Here is a 25,779-nt window from a genome sequence, read left to right as displayed (position 1 = left end):
AGGGCGGTTTGTGTCATGTTTGTCCTCCTACAGAAACCATATTAAAACAAAAAATATGTTTTTTCCCCTCATCTTTTTCCATTTTTCATACATTTTTGAAAAAGCTCCAGAGAGCCACTAGGGCGGCGCTAAAGAGCCGCATGCGGCTCTAGAACCGCGGGTTGCCGACCCCTGATATATATATATATATATATATATATATATATATATATATATATATATATATAAGTGTGTGTGTATGTAAATGTGTGTGTGTGTGTGTGTGTGCATAGGTGGTCAAATCTACACAGCAACCACAGAATTTACCCATTGTGGGTTGAATAAAGTCTATCCTATCCTATTCTACACGTTTGGGTTATCTGTGTAACAAGAGTTATGTTGTTGTTTGTTGCTTAGCGATAATGACGAAGTTAGTGGAACTAAAACACATGTCAACATAAACAAACCATTTTTTTTGGAAATTATGGAAATTACTCCTTTGGCTCCTTAAATTTATACTATTTAGTGGATCCGGATTGGGGACTTGTGTTGGTTGTCAACAAGCGTGACCGTATTCATTTCCTTCATATTGAAAAACAATTTAGTGTATTTGTTTTTCAAAATTAATATCGGGGAAGAACCGAATCGTTTAGCAGAATGGACAATTAAACCGGAATCGGTAAAATCGGTATCAATACCCATTCCTATTCCTGGGAATCAACGCTGATTAGCTTCTTTTCGGTCAAAGTCTATTTAAGGGCACAAAGACCCTGCTTGGCAATCAGGGCTGGGAGTGGTGAATGGATGAAGATGGATCCCCTGTGGGTTGGCACAGCGCTGCAAACAGATCAGCAATGCAGCGTTAGGGGGGAGGGTGACACTCACAGCTGATCTCCCTCATAAACAAAGGCACAGATGTATGCATGTGTTACCTAACAAGTACTACACACCCTGCTACTATTCACAAGTGCATACTTACATGCAAGTGAGTATTTATTTATGTAAAGGGTTACGGCAAGTAACGACGATAATATAAGGCCTTTTACATGTACAATCACTTGCTTAAAGGGGTCAGATTATGATTTTTTTTCTACATGCATGGGTGGTTCTTTGGTCCAAAATTTGCATAGATTATGTTTTACAGACCATCTTCGGGCCGCTTTCTGACCGTCTCTTCAGGATGCATGTGCATGTACGAGACAGTCTGTCCCACAACGAGAGGATAGAGAAAAACAAGGAACTTATCGACAACTATGTCGGACTACAATGGCGGACTCGCGCAAAGCACTTCTCCATATATGGAGATATCCGCTGATGTCACACTTGGGAAAAACGTCACAAATTGGGCAAATATCAAACGGCTCGTTTGGAGGAAGTATGAAGGAAGGCAAGATTGTTTTAAAAATATCGCTGACATGTCTCTATGGTTTGGTTAGAATAATTATGTATATATTATCACACAACTCTTACGCTTAAGGGACGTTGCTATAGTTATGTTTGTTTCCAGAATCGGCCTGCTGACTGCCAAGGCTGAACATCGAGTGCCGTGACGCAAACAAAGCAGAGACAGGGCGATATCACAAGTGTCAGCACATTTGCATTTCATTAATAGTCATATATTGTGTCTAACTGGAGCTGTTGAGATTACCCCCTTCCTTCAGCGGCAGCTTCAGTGATGTAACCAGGGACCTCCCAAATAAATAGAGGAACTACGTGGGCTGGACTTTAGAGCGTAGTTTGGATCTGTAACTAGAGTACAGCCCAAAAAACGTCTCTCCTCAATTGAGCAAAATTTAACTCTGTCTCTGCATGATTCCTTGCTTCTCGTCTGTTTAATAGATGTCCTCAGTGTTTTAACCGGACAGGTTTGATTTCCCATTTTTCGTACTCATGCAGATCCCAAATACACAAAACAGGTACCAATAGGTAAGAAAAGTTGGTTTTGCATAAAGGTCCCCTTTAATCCAACAATAGCTTTTTTTTTTTAGAATGTGAGTTATTTTTACATACCTGTAGTAAAACTATAATTTTTGTGTTAGCAATTAGTGAAGCCAATTATCTGATACAACTATATCGGGGTAGTTCTCCAGTAGCATTACAATTGTTGACTGTGATACAGTGCAAAAAAAATGTACTAACATGAAAAACAAAGTGAAATAAATACATAGTATTAATTGTAAGAGACATAAAGAACTTATCTAACTTATCTAACAATTAGAGATGCTACCTTAGTAGAAGCATTTAAGTCCCATCTTAAAACTAATTTGTATACTCTAGCCTTTAAATAGACCCCCCTTTTAGACCAGTTGATATCTGCCGTTTCTTTTCTTTTCTCCTCTGCTCCCCTCTCCCTTGTGAAGGGGGGGGGGGGGGGGGGGGGGGGGGCACAGGTCCGGTGGCCATGGATGAAGTGCTGGCTGTCCAGAGTCGGGACCCGGGGTGGACCGCTCGCCTGTGCATCGGTTGGGAACATCTCTGCACTGCTGACCTGTCTCCGCTCGGGATGGTTTTCTGCTGGACTCGGGATGGACTGGACTCTTACTATTATGTTGGATCCACTATGGACTGGACTCTCACAATATTATGTCAGACCCACTCGACATCCATTGCATTCGGTCTCCCCGAGAGGGGGGGGGGTTACCCACATATGCGGTCCTCTCCAAGGTTTCTCATAGTCATTCACATCGACGTCCCACTGGGGTGAGTTTTTCCTTGCCCTTATGTGGGCTCTGTACCGAGGATGTCGTTGTGGCTTGTGCAGCCCTTTGAGACACTTGTGATTTAGGGCTATATAAATAAACATTGATTGATTGATTGATTGAGTGATCTCTCGGTAGTATTAAGTAAAACATTAAATACTAAGGATTTAAAGGCTGACATTAAACGAGTTGTTAAACTGTGTATTTTAGTTGTACAGAATATAGGTGTTTAAACGCATGTGGTTTTGTTTGATTTGCATTGGAACTTTATCAATTACTTAGCGGCCTATTCAGTAAAATTGTGTGTCCAAACAAAGGCGGCATACATAAAAATTTATGGAAATTTACACACTAAAACCAAGCTAATGTAAAGTGCATAATACGTCTAATATTAGACCACTTGTCAGAAAAATGAGAAAAGAAAACTACAACATTATTCTTTTTGGCACATAAACAAATAATACAAGTTTTTTTCTCAAAACCTTTTTTTATTCTTTTTTTTAAGAATGTTTTGATGAGGGCTGATGTGTGTCTTCTAAAGGGCCCTCACCTGCTCATTTCTCATGATGATTTTAATCTACATTTAAAACACTTACTTGTGGTATATTAATTGGATTGGATATGCGCTGTAGTACATTTTGCATAAATTTTGCTCCACAGTCACTTTCATAACCTGTTTTATGAGTCTGTCTGCAAGATGATATCAAGACATAGCCAGACTGCAAACCCCTGCAAACAGAGGCATCCAAAACTGTGTGCAAGCTCACGCTAAAATGCATGAACTTTAGGAGTTGATGCTTTGGTATTGTTTAACATGAGTTTCCAAAATTTATAAAAATCAGAAAAGAAGAAAATCATCATAGGTCCCCTTTAAATGATATTGGATCCCAGTAGGCCACTATAGTTGTATTTTTGTAGTTGTATTTTTTTTAATAAGCTACTCTCAAGTTAATAAGCTACTCTTAAATTGCGTACAAGGTAAATCTGCATTATTTTCCTCTTGGCCAAAACGCTCGGATTCCGCAGCTAGCTCCCCTAACCACTGTTGCGATTGGTCAGGATTCCAGGGTCGACTCAATACCCGTGGCTTGGTCAATCCATGAGTGTCATTTATTCATTCCGGTTTCCTCAATAAGCATGCTCTCTGTCCACCCTTGTTTTTGATCAGTTATGTAACCTACCAGATCCCCTCTATTCATTCTGATGCATTATGCACAGTAAAAGGGCAGTTGCAGTAGTGCATAACATAACCCGGAGGTGGAGACACACACACACACACACACACACACACACACACACACACACACACACACACACACACACACGCACACAACAGGAGATTCTAAACCACTGCGAAGCCCCAGAGGCAAAGCCTAATGTGAGTTCTTCACTAGATGTTAATAGATGACTGAACCGAAAAAAAACATTATGTTGTTGTGTTTAATGCAACAGCCTAATTGTGCGCTAGGGGAAAAGCACAAATTAAATGATGAAATTATCTTGTGTTTAAGCATATTTTTGTTTTGTCTTGCCATTAAAGGGGAACTGCACTTTTTGGGGAATTTTGCCTATCATTCACAATCATTAAGAAAGACAAGACGACAGATGTATTTTTTTATGCATTCAAAGTATTAAATAAATGCGATCAAAAGTCCGCTTACAATGGAGCCTTTGGAAGCCACTCTATTCTGTCTGTAAAGCCCTTAAAAACATCCAAACATTTATACATTTTATATATATATATATATATATATATATATATATATATACACACATTATATATATATATATACACATTATATATATATATATATATATATATACATTACATATATGTATATATATATATACATTATATATATATGTGTATATATATACATTATATATATACACATATATATATGTATGTATGTATATATATATATATATATATATATATATATATATATATATATATATATATATATATATATATATATATATATATATATATATATGTAATGTAATGTCGGCAGATTTATAACAACATTTAATATTTACGGATTGTGTTCATTTAAAGCATACGCGGTGCATTAACTAGCGCATCACAACGTTCGCTTTGTTTTCTAACTCCATCACTGATTACAACGCACCGCAGACTTCATTAAGAGCCAACAAACATAATAACACATCACTTACTGTACAAGGTCTGCTGTCATTAGGATTCCGACTGCTAAGATGTTCATATATTCCCGTTTAGATGAAGAACGACACAGAATCCTTGCGAAGAGAAAGAGGACTTGAACCGTCTTTTCATGTCGTTCTCGCCATTCCGGGTCTAAATTGGCTGTCAAAGTGTACCAACTTGTCGGAATACGTCCTCATCCTTCTACTATCCAGGTGAGAGGCATGATTTTTGATCTACAATCAAGTTTGACAAGTCAACACTGGCACTACGCCGCTATAAATAGTTTGTCTGCGTTGGCGCTTATAATAACAATATCACTAATACTTGGTTAACATTCAAGTCACAAAAGTATTTTTGACGGTTTTTGGATGTTTTTTTATTGGGTACTATGGGCAGAATAGAGGACCTCCCATTATTTTTTACAAGTTAGAATGCATTAAAAAAAAAAAACATCCGTCGCCTTGTCTTTCATAATGTTTGTGAATGATAGAAACAATTAAACAAAGAAAGTGCAGTTCAGCTTCATAGATACACCTTTTGATCATGCATTTTTTTTGACAATTGATGCGTTTACAATTGGATTACTGCCATAAATCACTCTCTACATTACAAAGTCCTTTATAAGCACTGGCTCTAATTCAATCTTAGGCTAAACTCTAAATGCCTACGTGCCTCCAAAACGCTAAGGGCTGACAACCTTGGGTAGTTGTGAGGTTTAATAAAGATGAAGATTAAAGTTTTACTAGGGTCTGAACATTGCTTCGGAAAATCAACGCAGGTCTGCAGTTTTGTCAGGCTGAGTGTCAGCAAGTCTGCAGATACTTTCATTCATGTAAGACATGTCCCTTCGTCTTTATTGTGGCCCATTTCAGCCTGTCAGCCAGTGAGAGAGCATGTCCTCCAACACCACACTGCACTGATACCGAAGTACATGTCAAACTACTTCCTTAACGTAAATGACTGCCATAACCACAACACCAGAGGGAGCTCCACTAACCACGTTAAACCCAGATTCCGATTTAACAAAGGTCTAAACTCATTCTCCTTCTATGCCACATCAATATGGAATGCACTCCCAACAGGTGTGAAAGAAAGGGCATCTCTATCCTCCTTCAAAACCACACTAGAACACCTCCAGGCAACTTCAACCCTAAACTAACACCCTCCCTTCCACATCATAACTCTTCTGATTGTAAATAATCAACTGTAGTCACTTTTTCTTATACTTTCTGATCTCTCTCTCTATGTCCACTACTTGCTGTACATATCCTACCAAGTCAGTCCTACACTGTTCCAATGTCCATTTCTCTGATGATGCAATTGTTGATGACTGAAGTGTTGATATCAACCAAACCTAAACCCCCCTCCATATCCCACACCCCGGATTGTAAATAATGTAAATAATTCAATGTATATACTCTGATGATTATCTTGTGTGATGACTGAGTTATGATGATAGTATATATCTGGACCCCGACTTAAACAAGTTGAAAAACTTATTGGGGTGTTACCATTTAGTGGTCAATTGTACGGAATATGTACTTCACTGTGCAATCTACTAATAAAAGTTTCAATCAATTTCAAAAACTGCTTCCTCACACTTTTAAAATGAAAAATATACACACTGGGCCTGATCTACTAAAGGTTTGTGTGTACCAAAACACGTGAAAACTTGGAAAAACTGCAAGTATTTAGCACGCTAAAAAGTGGGTTCCACAGTAAATGCACTGCAGGAATGTTTTTGAATGTATCATTAGATTTTTTGTTAAAATAAAGCCAATATGTTGGTCCCCTTTATTTAAAAAAATATCGAAAAACATTTTTTTAGCATTATAGAATGATAAAGGCGATTGTGCGCTTTATAACAATAATTGTGATTATTCCATCAAGGTTTGCAACAGAAAGTCACTCACATGATTTGTTGGACATAGTTTTTATGCTGGTGCCCTTTGTGACGCAAACCTCCCACTTATTCAGGCTTGGCACCAAATAATTAAAATGGCTGCGTGTTAGTGGGTGAATGGACCCTGCACCGTCTGCACGAAAGGTATGCATGTTCGACGACACTACCAGTTTTCTATATAACAACAATTAAAGGTTCTGACTTAGAATGATCTTCAATTCCCTTTAATCATGTTAAAATAAAGAACGTGTGGTGGATGAAGACTCGTTATGTCATAACATGAGTCATTAAGCATGTGCTGTGATGAGGCCATTCATTTATTTATCCACAGGCTTTTCCACAGATGCCTCAAGGTATCAGCTGATGTTCCCACTACTGTCCATAGCTCTGTGAGCCTCTTTCATATTCATGCCTATTTCATGCTACTGTCCAACACTGCTCCCATGTCATGGCTCAGTACTGAAAACAAATAGATGTTACACTCATGTACTATGATTCATTTAGTTTTTCCACTGCTTATTTTGTTCCGGGTCACGGGTGAGCTGGTGCACTTTGTACTGGTCGCCATGAGTCAAATACAGGGCTATCTTATACTACACTATTACATATAAAATAATCACACTTTTATGGTGGATCACTGCCCAGCTTCTCCCCAGTTGGTAATGTTGTTCTCCATTGCACCTCTACTAGCTTTAAATAAGCTTTTCAAAAGCAGGTACCACCAGGAATGGGTACATTTCACATTCAAATAGATACAGTATCAATTCCCAGTACCTGGGCATGGATACCGGTACTCAACGGCATCAATATTCAGTACTTTTGTGTGTTTTCATGTGTTGATGAATGTTAATTGTCTTTTTTTTATCTAACATTTAAAAATGAGCTGATAATGGTAACCATAATGGTGTCCAGTTGTTATATTGTCACGGCCCGGGCACATGCCAATGCGCATTCCTCAATGAGCGCACCTCGGGACACGCCCACGGCCGCTCCTCTCCTGCACGCGTCACTCCACCGGTTGCAATCAATCTGAAATCAGCGCACCTGTCGGTGATGATCTTCCTTGTCTTCTTAAGCCTGCACAACCTGCCAACGCTCGCCGGAATATAATCTTCTGTTGGCGTACAGTAAGCGATCATCTGATGCTTGATGCAACTGTCGCTTTATGCTCTCTCTCTGTCCTGATCTCTGTGCTTTCCCTGCGTTGATTTTCGTGTCCTCCCTCACCCTGCAGTTCCCTATGTGCATCCCCGAGTCAAGCTGTGCGTCTTGTGCTACCTCATCTTCCCTGCCTCCCTCGCGCTTCCTGGTTCTCGACTCCTCGCTTGCCCCCGGACTACGACGACTCGCTCCTGCCTCTCGACCCCGCTTCCGCCCCATGACGTTAAAGTGCATCCGGCAGTGGAGGCTCCTCTATGGGGTCTTTACTACTGTTACCCCAGGTGGCCCTTGGCAAAGGCCTAGTACCTGACTGCCCCCTAGCCAGGGATACGGTGAAGACCTCAACGGCGGAGCAGGCGGAAGACGGTAGATTTAAGAACTACCACAACGGCTGCGATGGCGGAAGAAGGCAGCAGCAGAAAAGGGTCCCCAGTTGTCTTAGACTCCATGCCACTGGACCCTGACCCGATTCTGTCAAGGATCGTGTGGTGACTGTCTGTGCACCAGTCTCCCCACGTTAAACAAAGTCACGCACAGGCATCCTCCATAAAGGGATACACCCCTACCAGGAGGATCGTCGTACTCGTTCGAGTGACCGCCGATGATGATGAACACCTGATACGGGGACCGGGAACGCAGGGAAGTGGTTGCTGTGACGTGCTCGCCAGGGATGATTTTACTATTGAATTGTTGCTTGCTACTAAAAATAAAGTTGTTAATCAAGGCAAAACTGTCGGCGTTCAGCACCTATTATTAATCGCAGGGTCGAGTTTATTTGCTTCTGCTCACTGGAAGGACAGAATAAAAATTTTGTGGTTCACTTTATCACTACATCCCGGGGGAAATCTGGGGTAAGGAGCAGCCTTCAACACATGCACAAGCAGCTTTTCACTGCACCTGCATGTACTGAGCAGTAATCATGTAAGCACTAATAAATCTCCCGCCTTACATGTACTGTAGTTTTTCATAACAAGAGTAAAGGTCAGTCATCACCCTGTACAGGTTTATGTGAGAGGGGCGGGACTTCCCCACGCCCAATGTCAACCCTTGACCCACCTCTTTGGCACTCTTGATCTTCTCTAGGAAAGTCCGGAGTTCCCTGGTCTCCGTGTACAGAGCACGGCACACTGCCTGGTAGTGACTGGGGGCATCCGACTGACTGGGTAAATGCTCCGTACACATCTAGAAGAAAAGCAGAGACTTCAGAAGGGAAAACTGACGGGGAAATATCAAGTAGAATTCCAGGAATAAAGAAAGACATACCGTATTTTCCGCACTATAAGGTGCACCTAAAAACCTCCAATTTTCTCAAAAGCTGACAGTGCGCCTTATAATCCGGTGCGCCTTGTATATGGACCAATATTGAGCCACAACAAACCTAAACTTCATTTTCATAAAGTTTAGGTCTACGGTAAGCAGCGGCCAACTTATTTTTCCCCCGTAGAAGAAGTTCTTCTTCTACGGTAAGCAGCCGCCGACTTCTAACCCAAAAATGGCTCCTATTAAGAGACACGCTTACGACGCAGAGTTTAAACTTAAGACGATCAGTCACGCAGTAGAACACGGGAATAGAGCATCAGTAAGAGAATTTAACAAACGAATCAATGGTGTTTAAATCGGACACTGAAGAAGAAGAATTTGATGGTTTCGTGGATGAGGAATAACTTCATAAAGTGAGCTTTACATGTTTATTGTGTGTGTTGTGTTGTGTGACATTAACGTTTGAGCAACGTTGAGTTATTGATATATTGTTATTGCTCTGCACTATTTCGAGTGTTACTATATTGTGATTGCACTAGCGTTTGATTTACCGCAACAGTATCACTGTTTTTTACCTGTTTATTGAATCAGGGAAAAGTTCCCCTCCACTATGTGATATAAATGTTGCACTACATGTTATACCTTGCTGTTGTTAAAAGATAAACAAAACACCACGTCACTGACTTTACCTCGGGGAAAATAATAACACAGCTGTTTATTCATTTTGGGAGTGAACAGGGTTGTCAGAATGCTGGTTTGTAATCTATTAATAAAGTTTGACTGACCTATCTGACTGTTTTGTTGACATTCCCTTTAGCGCAGCTCCATCTAATGGATGCATAGGTGCGCCTTATAATCCGGTGCGCCTTATATAGGAACAAAGTTTTGAAATATGCCATTCGTTGAAGGTGCGCCTTATAATCCGATGCGCCTTATAGTGCGGAAAATATGGTACATTGAGTTAGAACAGGGCTCGGTAACCCAAAATGTTGAAAGAGCCATGTTGGACCAAAAATACAAAAACAAAATCTGCCTGGAGCCACAAAAAATGTAAAGCCTTATATAACTAATACCCACCCTCCCCCTTCCACATCCCACCTCCCCGGATTGTAAATAATCAAATGTAAATAATCAAATGTAGATACTTATTCCTATGCTTTCTGATCTCTCTCTCTATGTCCACTACTTGCTGTACATATCCTACCAAGTCAGTCCTACACTGTTTCAATGTCCATTTCTCTGATGATGCAATTGTTGATGACTGAAGTGTTGATATCAACCAAATCTAACCCCCCCTCCCCCCTCCACATCCCGGATTGTAAATAATGTAAATAATTCAATGTATATACTCTGATAATTATCTTGTGTGATGACTGTATTATGATGATAGTATATATCTGTATCATGAATCAATTTAAGTGGACCCCGACTTAAACAAGTTGAAAAACTTATTCGGGTGTTACCATTTAGTGGTCAATTGTACTGAATATGTACTGTACTGTGCATTCTACTAATAAAAGCTTCAATCAAAGTGTTCAAATGAAGGCAACACATGATGTAAGTGTCTATATTGGCTATATTAGTCTACTATCAAAATGACTATGTGTCGCAGGCTCATGCAAATCTTCGTTGACAGAAATGTTGAAATGTAATATTTATTCTACACATTTTTACAACATTGGAAAGTATTACTAAAACGGAGGCTTTTCAGAGGGTGTGAGAACTCCTGGAAATGACTGGCTTAGAGTGGCCAAAGGTAAAGATGTGTGTGTCCAAGTTAAAGGAAACGGAAACTACAAATAAAATGACCTTAAAATATCCCTAAAATACGAGGCATAATGATGCAATATGTACATACAGCTAGCATTAATAGCATGTTAGCATCGATTAGCTCGCAGTCATGCAGTGACCAAATATGTCTGATTAGCACTCCACACAAGTCAATAACATCAACAAAGCTCAGCTTTGTGCATTCACGCACAGCATAAAACGTTTGATAGACAAATAGAGACGAAGAAGGAGTGGCATAAAATACGTCTGTCTGTGGCAGCATCAAGGAAAGTTGTACATGTAAACAAACTACGGTGCGTTCAAGGACTGCCGAAATCAGGACAAAATGGCGCGCGCCAAATACTCTCATCAGTGAACCATGTGTAATGTAAACAGTGGGATTTCTAACAATTAGGAAGGTTTGTGTCATGTTTGTCCTCCTACAGAAACCATATAAAAACAAAATTTTTTTTTTTTTTCCTCATCTTTTTTTCATTTGCATACATTTTTGAAAAAGCTCCAGGGTGCCACTAGGGCGGCGGTAAAGAGCCGATTGTGGCTCGGAAGCCGCGCGTTGCCGACCCCCGAGTTAGAACAACATCCATCAGCATAGTGATACCCAAGCTGCTATGAGGGGAGTCATATGGGACGGATTGAAATCATTGCATAATTGCTTAAGTGGGCCATTAGGTAATTAACATTGGAATTAAATACACATGTGATTAAATGTCTCATTAATTACCTTAAAGGAGTCATTATATTATTTTATTTTCAAAATGTTTAACACTTCCTTGTGGTCTACATAACATGTAATGGTGTTTTTTTGGTCAAATTTTGGCATAGATTAAGTTTTACAGACCATCTTCCATCCATCCATCCATCCATCCATCCATCCATCCATTTTCTACCTCTTGTCCCTTTTGGGGTACAGACCATCTTCAAGCCGCTTTTTGACCGTCCTTTCAGGATCTGCCGTTTCGTGGTCGTGGCTCCACTTCGACTGTGACTTCTCCCCGTCAGCCATGATGTATTTTTTTAGTAAGTCCATAACGGATCTACTGACAGTTATGTGAACCATAACTGATTTGATTGTGAATCATAACTGACTTAATTATTTATAAGGAGATCTGTTGTAATTCATTGATGTTGCAGTTGCGTTGCAAAATAAGGACGGAAGTGAACAAATGTGCGACGAATTGGAAAAGGGGTCGGATTAAATAAGCTTTGCTTCTTCCTACTCTTTTTTGTACATGTTGTAAAGAGAAATGTAAAGTATATGATGTATTACTGTAACTGTATACATGTTCCAAATAAACTTAAACCAAAAAGACATAAGTTAGAACTAAATGCTACTTTCTATTAGAAATAGCAACAGCCGAGGATGCATGTGCACGTACGAGCCAGTCTGCCCCACAACAAGAGGATAGAGAAAAAGAAGGAACTAATTGACTACAGCAGGAGTCCCCAAACCACAGCCCACGGGCCGGATACGGCCCGCCAGCGTCCAAAATCCGGCCCGTGGAAAGTCCCAAGTTAAAAAAAAACAACAAAAAATAAATAATTTTTTTTTACTGTCCTTTCTAATCCATTTTCAGTCAATTAGTGCGTGAGGAAAAAAAAAAAAAAAAAAAAAATATATATATATATATATATATATATACATATATACAGTATATATATATATATATATATATATATATATATATATATATATATATATATATATATATATATATATATATACACACATGGCCCCCCGCCCAAATTTTTTTTAACACAATCCGGCCCCCGAGTCAAAAAGTTTGGGGACCCCTGGACTACAGTGTCGGACTACAATGGGGGACTCGCGCAAAGCTCTTTGGGTAAATCGCTACCAAATATGGAGATATCCGCTGACATCACCAATTGGAAAAACGTCACAAATAAGGCAAATTTTAAACAGATTGTTTGGAGGAAATATAAAGGAAGGCAAGATTGTTTTAAAAATATCTCCACTATGGTTTGATTTCTAATTTTCTGGACTTATGCCGATCCCAAATACACAAAAACAGGTACCAGCAGGTAAGAAAAGTTGGTTTTGCTTAATAGGTCCCCTTTAATGTAAAATTACATTAATTTATTTAATTTTATCATTAATTATCAAAATATTTTATTATTATTTAATTGATGATTTAATAATATTTGTTAATGAGACATTTATTAACACATTAATGCATTTATTTCACATTTTTATTAATTAATAACAATTTTACTCTTGAACGCATCATAATTAAATTATCCCCTCAACTCCCCCCAAAATGGATTAACTCGCTGGAATAAAAAAGACAATATAACATACATCCATAAACGTGGACGTATGTGAAAAAGTGCAATATATTTATCTGTACAGTAATCTATTTATTTATTTATATACTGTATATTTATATATATTTATTGTATATATATATTTATATATTATTTATTTATATATTTATATATGCACCTTATTGCTTTTTTATCCTACACTACCATGAGCTTATGTAACGAAATGTCATTCTTATCTGTGCTGTAAAGTTCAAATTTGAATGACAATAAAAAGGAAGTCTAAGTCTAAGTCTTTAAGTTATTATTTCAGTATATTTTTATTTATTGCATTCTTTTCAAATTGACACTCCAAAAGCTTCCACCACACTCCTTTTATTTTTGCATACCTTGAGGATACCCCTGTAGCCATGAAGGCTAGAAATGTTGTCAGGGTCGTCATCCGCGTCATCTTCTTCCTCGGTTGCCTCGTAGCCTTCATCGGGGCAGACATCGCTCTCCACTATGTTGGTCATCATGTCAATGAGCTGCTCCAGAGGAGGACTCAGTTCCCTCTCCTCGTTCTCTTTCAGCCCGTAGTCCAGAGCTTTGTAGACCATGATACCAAGAGACTCAATCACCTGCAAGAACACAGAGAAGTACATTTCTATCAAATCAACACATTATTCTCCTTAGACATATTTCTGAAGGTGTCACAATGAGTCACATAGCCCTCATCAGCACAATTTTGAAATAAATTGATAAAACTGTACGATTTTCCAGCCTATTTTATAGCCTACATGCACACAGCAATGTTAAGATATACTGTTGTGAAAATATTATACAGCAGCAATATTTGGATGTAATTAAATATATTGTTTTCACAACATTTCTTCATTTAAAACAAAACGTACTTAAGTAACAAAAACTGTTTTCTATTAATCATCTCAAGTCATGCATGAAACTCCACAAGGCCAATGACCCCGACTCCAAGCCCGCCTTGTGATATTACATAAATGCACACATACTTGCATATTTGCACTGCTGCCGTCACATATTTTTGCACAAAATGGTGTTATTGTCTTGTATTCTGCTATCGTGATGGCACATTAAGATTGTAAAGCAGTCAGTATTTTATTGTTCTTCGTTTTTCTTGTTTGACAACACGATAACGCAAAGGTTACAGTAGCAATATGTTATTCATTTATCATGTTACCAACTCTATTCTTCTATTTGACATATATTTTATTATTTGATTGATGCATTATACGTGTTATACTGTATGTGTCTACACCAGTGGTTCTTAACCTGGGTTCGATCGAACCCTAGGGGTTCGGTGAGTCAGGCTCAGGGGTTCGGCGGAGGTCCAAACACACCTGACTCATCGTGTAAATAAAAACTTTTCCCTATCGGCGTATTACGGGTACGGCAACAGCTGACTGGTTTGCAGGTGTGTAATTTGTTGTGAGTTTATGCGCTGTGTTGGTTTTGTTCTTTGAACAAGGTGATTATGGCGCCCCATAATACACCTGCTGTGAACCTGTTTTTATGTTTTTATGTTTTTATTCATTCTATTTTAATTATTTATTTTTTATCGTGTTCTGTTTGTGTTGTGTTGTGTTTGCTCGGTACTCGTTTTATCTTTTAACCTGTTCCTTGTACAGCACTTTGGCTATCCCTGTGGTAAATTTTAAATGTGCTTTATAAATAAAGTTGATTTGATTTGATTTGATGTTCATGCACGGTTCATTTTGTGCACCAGTAAAAAAACATGGTAACACTTTAGTATATTCACCATTAATTAGTTGCTTATTAACATGCAAATTAGTAACATATTGGCTCTTAACTAGTCATTATTAAGTACTTATTAATGCCTTATTTGGCATGGCCTTATTATAACCCTAACCCTCTAACCCTAACCAAATAACTCTAAATTAAGTCTTTATTACTTAAAATATGTTCTTCTAGTGTCCAAATAACTCTAAATTAAGTATTTGTTACTTAGACTATGTTCCCCTAGTGTAAAAAAAACCTCTAAATTAAGTCTTTGTTACTTAGAATATGTTCCCCATACTAAAGTGTTACCAAAAACATATAAATTTGTCTTGAATTTGAAAAAAAAAACATTTTATTTTTCACTAAAGAAGGGTTCGGTGAATGCGCATATGAAACTGGTGGGGTTCGGTACCTCCAACAAGGTTAAGAACCACTGGTCTACACGTTATGTTTGTGTCTGTCAGATTTGTATTCCTTTATTTACTTCACATCTGTTACGTGTTTGTGTGTGTGTGTGTGTGTGTGTGTGTGTGTGTGTATTTTTTAACCTATTTAATAAAAAAAAAAAAAAAATTGTTAACTTTTTTCTCCTATTTTTCTGCATCACTGTATAACAAGCTTTTGCTCCACATTCTCTATAATTGTATTTCTCTCATATAACGTTTTAATGATGAATTATAGGAAGTGAACAAACACTGGAACAAACTTTTCTTTTCAATAACAAATGTAAACACATAAATTATTGAAAAATGTGAACATGTGAAAGACAGGATGTAAATAGAAAATATACTTGCTAAAACATGGAGAGAGAATTTAAAAAGATCTGCTTCTTCCTAATCTTTTTCGGACATGTTGAATTCTTTTAACTGTCATATTATTTTAATGTAACATTTTAAACGTGTCCAAAACAATTTAGGCGTGGGTATCTTTCACATTTGAATCGATACAGTACCAATTACTGTTATTCAATACCAGTTTTCGGTACTCTTGTTCGCGGTCATGTGTTAATCAATCTTAATTTGCTCAATAATGAAATCATTTTTGATTTTAACATTTAACATTGAGCTGATAATGGTAGCTGTGCTGCAGAGTTGTTGTATCTTGTTTTCTTACACTTCTGAGTATTATGTAGTAGATTTTGCATTGAGTCGAAATTACAAGACATAGGAGGGCAGTAGTGTATAGACTACGGTGTGTTTCCTTGCCAGGAAGTAGTCTTTGCCAATAAGCTGAATGTGCCAGTCTAGTCTTTTGATGAGCCCTACAACGTTTGTATACTGTAAGTATTGTACTTATTGCACACCAGCTGTTTGATTGTGTTTTATTGTTCTCCGGCCTTCCCTGTTGTGTTTTTTTTCTCTCAGTTCATTCTACGAGTGGCGGACCATCGGGGCACAACTGCAGCTAATCAGTCCATGGACTACTTAAGCTTGGCACAGACAGCTGTGCCTTGCTGGTTATTGATGTTGAAGTCGCCATGCAAAACCGCTAATGCTAATCAGGAGCATTTACATGGCACAGCCATGAGCATCGAGTTAGCGCACTTTGGAATAGTGGAACCTTTCTTTGCATTCAGGCGTTCTCCATTGGACATACTTGCTTTGTTGGCATAGAAAATTGCAACATTACCTAGAGGTAGGTGTTTGAGCCGGTAGTTAGTCTGCAGCTGGACGTCACGTCACTAGTAACAAAGGTATCAAAATACCGCACCGATTTTACTTGAATCTATACCCGGTTGAACGAAAGGAATTTGATCAGTACCTTTTAAAGTACCAAATTCGTTACCCAGCCCTAAAACAAATGGTTCACCACAGAAAACACTTGGCTTTCCAAGTACTACCATGATGACCAACATTAAAATACAGTAGCGTAGTAGGCCTGAATATTCATTAAAAACAAGGGAGAGGGTTTATCTAACAAGCATTATTTAATATTGTCGGCCATTAACATTACACACAGTTTGAACAGTAACAGTGCGTTTAAATATTTAAGTGATTCTTTGGTGTACCACTAGATGGAGCCATAGAATCACTGAAGTGGACTATGATCATGACAATGAGCATGTTAATCCAATTTTTTTGGTGCACACGTTCTTATGTAAATACAAAATGTTGTTTCTGGATTATATTACATTACTTATGCAAAACCATATTACCCTTTTTTCCGAACCATAAAGCGCACCGGATTATAAAGCGCACTGCCAATGAATGGTCTATTTTTTTAAATCGTTTTTCATGTACAAGGCGCATCGGATTATAGGGCGCATTAAAGGAGTCATAATATTTTTTTTTTTTTCTAAATTAAAAACACTTCCTTGTGGTCTACATAACATGTAATGGTGGTTCTTTGATCAAAAGGTTGCATAGATGATGTTTTACAGATAATCTTCAAGCCGCTTTCTGACAGTCGCTTCCAGATGCGTCATTTTGTGGGCGGTCCTATTTAAGTGGCTCACCTTTGACAGCGTCTTCTCCCCGTCATCTTTGTTGTAACGGTGTAGCGTGCAAGGACGGGAGTGGAAGAAGTGTCAAAAGATGGAGCTAACTGTTTTAATGACATTCAGACTTTACTTAAATCAATAACGGAGCAGCATCTCCTCATCCGGAAACAACAACATCGGAAATGCGTCCCATGAAAAACCGTCCGACCAGAACTCTCTAATAACTAAAGTTCCTTGGGTGAATAATGTAAACTCACTACACCGGTATATTTTAGCGCTTTTATGGCGAGTTTACTGACAGATATAAGTAAGAACTTTACACTACTTTATATTAGAAATGGCAACAGCAGAAGATGAATGTCCCATAACAAGAAGATAGAGAAAAAGAAGAAGCTTATCGACTACGGTGTCGAAACGGACTACAAAGGCGGACGCGCACAAATTTTCAGGACTTATGCAAATCCCAAATACCAATCAGCAGGTACCAGAAGGCAAGAAAATTTGCTTTTGCATAATATTGCGAAACAAAACGCCAGATAATAAGTCTTACCTTATACAAACACCATAATAATATTTGTATGTTGAGGCACATCAAGCGGTGCGGCTTCATAGCTTACCAAAGTCGTACTAAAACATTTTGATAAGATTTTTGAGCGCCGTGTGTAATGTTCTATATTTTCAATGGAACATATAAAATGTTGGTTTTGTTTCCTTGAGTCATATTGCCATCATAGTGCAGTCTACACATATCTCTTATGTTTGACTGTCATCTACTGCTCACACTTATCATACCAAATAAAATTGCTTCGAGGTCGGTAAGCATAACCAGAATTATTCCGTACATTAGGCGCATCATGTTATAAGGCGCAATGTCGAGTTTTGAGGGAAAACAATGATTTTAAGTGCGCCTTATAGTCCGGAAAATACGGTAAATGGCATCATAATAAATGCTGTCAGAGTGGGTGTACAATACACATAATGACTAACAAAGAGTCATCCTTATTTGCTGTTATTTCTATCAATCTATCCATTCAATTCGTATACCACTTGTCCTCATTAGGGTCTCGGGTAAGCTCACGGTGCATACCGTAGCTAATACCTTAAACCTATACGGATTCATGTTAGCATGTTTGTACCATATATATGTGGAACCGGAGAGTCATGGCTGATAAAACCCGCAATGCCAAGTACAGCTCAGACAAAGTAGAAGAGTGAGAAATCACACAGGGGATTAATCTGCTTGCCTGAGCACTGAGAAAAGAGAGAGAGAGCAGGCCGGACCGCATGAACAAGTGATCTAAAGTGGCAGCATGGATGAATGAGGGAAGAAAGGAAGAATGGAGGTAAAAAGAGATGAGGAGGTGGGGGTGGAACAAAGAAATGTATGAGTAGATACAAATGATAAAAGAGGTCAGAAAGGTAGAGAATTCCAACGTGTAGTTTTCCTTTGTATCTCCATCTGTGCATTAGAGCTGAGGATCTTCAGGGGGTATGGCTGAGTGCCACTTCCTAGTTAGAGCCTAAGCCCTCACCAAACATACGTACAGAAACTATTAAAAACATCCCAAAATCCCTGCTATGAACTCGGCAGTACAGAACGCTGACAGGTCTGAATTATGTTGCTTTACCCGACAGAGTACATTTTCAAGCTTATTTTTCCAAGCTGCACATTTCTACAACATGTAAATTATTATTTTCTTGCTTAGAATCAAGATTGCAATTCTCTGGGCAAAGAAATCACATCGTTACTGAATATTATTTTCAGAACTACGAGACTCTTTATTAAAGACGTTTCCTGCGGTCTTTTTGCTATTCTGGATCTCATACCATAAACAAGGGCGTCGCACCAAATTCTGGGCCCCGCGTACACAAGACTGCTTGGTGTAAGTAACTGAGTTAGTAACTGAGTTAGTAACTGAGTTACTTTTGAAATAAAGTAACCAGTAACTGTAACTATCCATCCATCCATCCATCTTCTTCCGCTTATCCGAGGTCGGGTCGCGGGGGCAGCAGCCTAAGCAGGGAAGCCCAGACTTCCCTCTCCCCAGCCACTTCGTCCAGCTCCTCCCGGGGGATCCCGAGGCGTTCCCAGGCCAGCCGGAAGACATAGTCTTCCCAACGTGTCCTGGGTCTTCCCCGTGGCCTCCTACCGGTCGGACGTGCCCTAAACACCTCCCGAGGGAGGCGATCAGGTGGCATCCTGACCAGATGCCCGAACCACCTCATCTGGCTCCTCTCCATGTGGAGGAGCAGCTGCTTTACTTTGAGTCCCCGCGGATGACAGAGCTTCTCACCCTATCTCTAAGGGAGAGCCCTGCCACCCGGCGGAGGAAACTCATTTCGGCCGCTTGTACCCGTGATCTTGTCCTTTCGGTCATAACCCAAAGCTCATGACCATAGGTGAGGATGGGAACGTAGATCGACCGGTAAATTGAGAGCTTTGCCTTCCGGCTCAGCTCCTTCTTCACCACAACGGATCGATACAGCGTCCGCATTACTGAAGATGCCGCACCGATCCGCCTGTCGATCTCACGATCCACTCTTCCCTCACTCGTGAACAAGACTCCGAGGTACTTGAACTCCTCCACTTGGGGCAGGGTCTCCTCCCCAACCCGGAGACGGCACTCCACCCTTTTCCGGGCGAGAACCATGGACTCGGACTTGGAGGTGCAGATTCTAGTAGTTACTGGTTTTCAGTAACTAACCCAACACTTCTCAAGACAGTGTAGCATTACTCTTTAAGTAAAATGGTTTGTTTGTGTAAGTAAAATTTCTAAAAAAAAAAATCTATTTGATTGTATCCATATGGCAATGTTGTTTAGATTTTTCAAGTACAAGTTAAGAGTTTATTTTATGCTTGTTTTTTTTTTTTTCCACATTAGCCTTCATTGTCAAAAAATATATTGGCAAAATCCCATTTAAGTTCAATTTTAAAAGAGAAAAAGTCATAGTTCACTTGATTCTATCAATGAACCTTCCTCGTGGTAGTGAGGCATCTGAACATGAAGGCTGACCAACCATGCATATCAGCCTCCTTGATTGGTTCCCAGGCTTCCAAGCAACCAAGCATAATGATGGGCTGAAGAGGAAATGAAGAAGGGGGAATGCTGGCAAAAGTAGGGATGTTCCGATCAAGGTTTTATGATGCCGATACCCAGGGGCGCCGCTAGGGATTTTGGGCCCCATGAAAAGAATCTTTACAGGGCCCCCAACACAGTGTCATTATTTTTTCTGTATTATAATTTCATCATCATTAGGGGCCTCTCTGGGCCCCCCTCCATCATGGGCCCCTAGAATCCGTCTCCTTTACCCCCCCTTTTCGGCTCCCCTGCCGATACCGATCCTCCATGAGTGAGATTGGCCGATACAATGCTGATACTGATCACATGTATTAACTGTGCATTTTTTAAATTTACTTAAAGTGAGTGCTGTTGACAGTTTAACAATATCAACACAATATCTAAATGTGTTCCTTATTCGTTTTTTCGCTTGAAATACGTTGAAATACTCAATTACCAAAATAATCGATAGCTGCAGCCTTACATATCTCTTACGACTACATGGTAATAGACACTTTCTTAAAGTTGTTTACAAATATTTAATTCATCTTCTTCATCATGAGACACAATAAGGAGAAGTATTTGCCTCAGGCAAATTGTTCAAGGAGATTGTTTTCTAAGAATCTTAAGCCTGACTGCAATACTTCGATAGCTGACTGTCATAAGACGAGCATGTCTACTTCTACTTGTGGAAAACACCTAACCTTATATCAAGATATCTAGAAAACGTACACGTTAGGCTCGCACAATATAGACAATATACGATATAAATTATATGAATCTGGCCAACCACAGAGCTTTTAATACAGTGCATACATCGAATGTCACAGATGAACAACTTCTGGATGTATGGCTAAATCCTCCTGATATACAGATGAGAGGCATGATTTATAATCTTGAACAACTTTTATAAGCCTAGACGCGAAAATGTAGGAGCAGCAAGACATCGCTGCTGGCTCACAGTAAAGGCAGCTGAGGGTTACTTAGCTGTTTGTGTCATTGTTTGTCTGCGTTAACGCTTATAATAACAAATATTGCTAATATTTGGCAGATATTCAGGTCACAATATGTATTACGTTGGCGGGTTTTGGATGTTTTTTTAGAGGGTTTTGTGGGCAAAATAGAGAGCCACATTGACTACAATTTAAGCAGACTTTTTATGTACCGTATTTTTCGGACTATAAGTCGCAGTTTTTTTCATAGTTTGGCCGGGCTCCAGTGCGACTTATATATGTTTTTTTCCTTTTTTTATTATGCATTTTCGGCGGGTGCGACTTATACTCCGAAAAATGCGGTACTTATTTATTTACGACTTAGAATAGATTTAAAAAAAGAAAAACAATGTGTTTAGCGGGTGAGGAAAACGGCGCTCAGGGATAAAGTCACTGCAGGACAACACACAAAAAATAAATTAGAAGTAAGAGCGCTGGACAGGAACTTAACACTAAACACAGGAAAATACAAAATAAAGTCAAGCCTGTGTAACAGGTCCTGACATCCTAAATAGTTAATCATTTTAGTTTGATTGATTTTTTTAGCTGATAAATGTTTAAATCTTAGCAGAGGTCCATCGCGATAAATTCTGCAATCTGTTCAGTTAAAATTAAATTATGTAGGAAGCATCTAAACATCTATTCACTCATTTCTCAACATCTAAACATAATCCACATCCAAGACGCACTTACAATGGTCTGCAAGATTTTATTCACAAAAACAGACTGGCATGTGAACAAACTGTGTAGGCTCACAATTTGCAGTGAAATCTGTGGAATTGCCTCTAAGACACAAAAACATCATCTGATATACACAACCCTTTAGAGTTCACATTCTTTGAGGTCGAGTGCACACAATGTGATATTTATTCATAGTGGAGTTTGGGCTACACTGGATGTATTGACACTCTGTCAGGGAGAAAGTTCAACCAGCTAGTCTGCGGTAATTCGTTACGTCTGCCAAGTGCAAAAGAATGAAGACATAAGGTATACTTTTGATCATAGTTACTTCATTAAAATGAAACCCACAATAAACGAGCCGTTTATTAAGGCTGGGTTGGCAAGGACTTCATGATGCGATACTGATCACGATACAATACAGTATTGGGATATTGTGAAATGGCAATATGTTGCGATATTTTACACAGTTGATTGATAAGTGTAAAATGCAGCTTAAAATATATTTTGAATATACAGTACAGGCAAAAGTTTGGACACACCTTCTCATTCAATGTGTTTTCTTTATTTTCATGACTATTTATGTAGTAAATTGTCACTGAAGGCATCAAAACTATGAATGAACACGTGGAGTTATGTACTTAACAAAACAAGGTGAAATAATTAAAAACATGTTTATATGTTTTTAATTTTCCTGAGGGAACTCTCCTGAAGTAATCAATAAAGTACTATCCATCTATCTATCTATCTATATTCTAGTTTCTTCAAAATAGCCACCCTTTGCTCTGATTACTGCTTTGCACTCTCTTGGCATTCTCTCGATGAGCTTCAAGAACACCTGTGAAGTGAAAACCATTTCAGGTGACTACCACTTGAAGCTCATCGAGAAAATGCCAAGAGTGTGCGAAAAAGTAATCAGAGCAAAGGGTGGCTATTTTGAAGAAACGAGAATATAAAACATGTTTTCAGTTATTTCACCTTTTTTTGTTAAGTACATAACTCCACATGTGTTCATTCATAGTTTTGATGCCTTCAGTGACAATCTACAATGTAAATAGTCATGAAAATAAAGAAAACTCTTTGAATGAGAAGGTGTGTCCAAACTTTTGGCCTGTACTGTTTATACACTAGATGAGAGTAATTGGAAAAACTGAGTCAAAAAACAATTACATTCAAATGATCCACTTCAATTTATTGCAATGGATCAAGTTTTTTGCCACTTAAATGAAAAAAAATGCCCTCTCATTCACAACTGTGAACTTCTTGTACTGCATTGCTCAACACTACAGCAACATAGCTTTTTCAGAGACTTGAGTTACAATCAGCCCAAAATTTAAAAAATAAAAACAAAAAATTATATCAAGACATTAAAAATCAATATTATATCATTAGAAGTGTTGTTGTGTATTGCCAAATCAATATTTGTATCGTTTACGGCGACCAACTCATTAAATCCTGGTGTGCCGTGTTATTCTTATTACCGTATTTTTCAGAGTATAAGTCGCAGTTTTTTTCATAGTTTGGCCAGGCTCCAGTGCGATTTATATATGTTTTTTTCCTTCTTTATTATGCATTTTCGGCAGGTGCGACTTATACTCCGGTGCGACTTATACTCCGAAAAATACGGTACTAAAAAGTGCCCGCTTAAGTTCACGTCGACCGACCGCTTTGGTCGACATAAAATTTGAGAAGCGAAGGGTTAATTTTTGTAAAAAGGGTCTGTTCATGTGTTGGGAGTATTGTGACACTCATAATTATCACTAAGAAGCAACCAGGTTGGGAGTTCAAACCCCGGCCGAGTCATACCAAAGACTATAAAAAATGGGACCATTTACCTCCCTGCTTGGCACTCAGCATCAAGGGTTGGAATTGGGGGTTAAATCACCAAAAATTATCCCCCGGGCGCAGCCACCGTTGCTGCCCACTGCTCCCCTCACCTCGCAGGGGGTGATCAAGGGTGATGGGTCAAATGCAGAGAATAATTTCGCCACACCTAGTGTGTGTGTGACAATCATTGGTACTTTAACTTTAACTTTAACTAACTGTTGTTTAGTTACATAAGCAATAAACATCTACACGCTTCCCGTTCAGTGCAAAATAAGCTTCAAAATAAAAGCATGGCTATATAAACCGAAATTCTTCCCCAGCAATTAACAAAATGTTGTTATATTTTTCTTAGATTGTTTATCAATTGAAGTTACATTTGCCATAGACATACAACTAAACTATCAAACCATATTTGTTAAAAATATGAAATATGTATAAAATATGATAACAGAATAAAAATGTGCACAAATAAAATAAAATAACGTTAAACTGTCCTAGATTAAAAAAATATTTTATTATCGCCTAGTCACTATGTTTCTGGCGAAAGCAATGGCTGATTTCAGTTTCGACTATGGCGATGTTGACAACTGTCTATGTCGACATAAGTCAGGCTAACTAAGGACTGCAGACAAAACAGTTTTCCACTAAAAAATAATTGACTAAAGATTTTAAAACAAATTTGTAAAGGAATGGCACATGTTCAGCAGAATTAAAATCTGCCTAATACATATTTTATGTAATCTTACATCATTCTGAGCGAATCAGAAAATAACCTAGCTACAGTAGTTATTCATATGGCCCCATTCCTGGGTGGATCTTGGATTGGATTAGCCAATGCATTCTGCTGAAAATGATAGAAAGCGCCACTCTACATAGTAACCGACGCTGTGGTCAAAGTTGGAATTGCCACAAAACACATTTTAAGATTTTCAACACTCTACTGCTATCTGGTGGCTAAAGTGAATAGTGCATGCACAAATTTGTCATGTTTTAAGTATCAGGAAAACTGCGACGAATGGGGGCATATGAATCCTCTTCCTACTGTAACATAAGAAAATACACACAAACTAAAACATTTACATGTTTCTCTTTAATTAGATGAATTTAACTTTTTCAAATGATCTACAAAACCATTGTTCTGTCCTTAAAAAATGATTGTTTAATTGCATTTAATGACCTTACGTAAAACGGCAGCCAGTACAGATGACAGGAATCCAGATTCACTATGTAAGGCTAATTATTATGCAATTAAAACAGACGAGTTACTCACCTCCGTTTGGGTGCACACGTTGTATTTACCTGCAGGGGAACAAAAAAGAAGGGTTGTCACGTTTTAAGCAGGAGATTTACGTTGAGGAAAGCATACACAAATATGTGCAGGACTTTAGCCTTGTGGATGACGTCTAAGCCTAGAGAATCTACCATTGATTGAGTCAATGGTCTGGATCACAGTGTTTCTTAATCTTCCTTAAGCCAAGGCACATATTTGACATTGGAACAATTTCATGGCACATCATCAAAATATAAAAACATTTAAGGAAAATTGGGTTATTTCCCATGGACCAGTGGTTTAGAATCACTGGTCTAGATCTCTAAAGCAAAAAAAGTTGTGTTTTTTTTTTAATTTGATCTCTTAAGCTGTTCTAGTTTCACCGGGGCTGCCATGTCATGTTTTATGGCCATTGTTAGATATAATGTACCAAAGAGTTTTGAGATGTGTTTCAACCAAACATAAGAAAATAAAATATGGCATTAGAAACAACCAAAGATAGCATTCATGTCTTGATT

The 25,779-nt window shown here is 38.6% G+C and overlaps 1 protein-coding gene across 3 annotated transcripts in view; it reads right to left on the bottom strand.

The window, feature by feature from the left end:
- spire1b (spire-type actin nucleation factor 1b) overlaps positions 1-25,779 on the bottom strand; it is a 67,145-nt gene that overhangs the window by 29,328 nt on the left and 12,038 nt on the right. For all 3 annotated transcript variants that reach the window (XM_061949005.2, XM_061949012.2, XM_061949019.2), the window contains exons 2-4: positions 25,262-25,290; positions 13,630-13,860; positions 8,966-9,091 (exon numbers count right to left, since the gene is read on the bottom strand). In XM_061949005.2, coding sequence (XP_061804989.1) covers positions 8,966-9,091; positions 13,630-13,860; positions 25,262-25,290 — 386 coding nt within the window. The remainder of the gene's footprint in view (positions 1-8,965; positions 9,092-13,629; positions 13,861-25,261; positions 25,291-25,779) is intronic.

The sequence above is a fragment of the Nerophis lumbriciformis genome, linkage group LG04 (genome assembly GCF_033978685.3).
Source record: "Nerophis lumbriciformis linkage group LG04, RoL_Nlum_v2.1, whole genome shotgun sequence".
Classification (NCBI taxonomy): Eukaryota; Metazoa; Chordata; class Actinopteri; order Syngnathiformes; family Syngnathidae; genus Nerophis; species Nerophis lumbriciformis.
The sequence above is the reverse complement of the archived record's forward strand: the minus strand, read 5'-3'. Positions and strand labels throughout refer to the sequence as shown.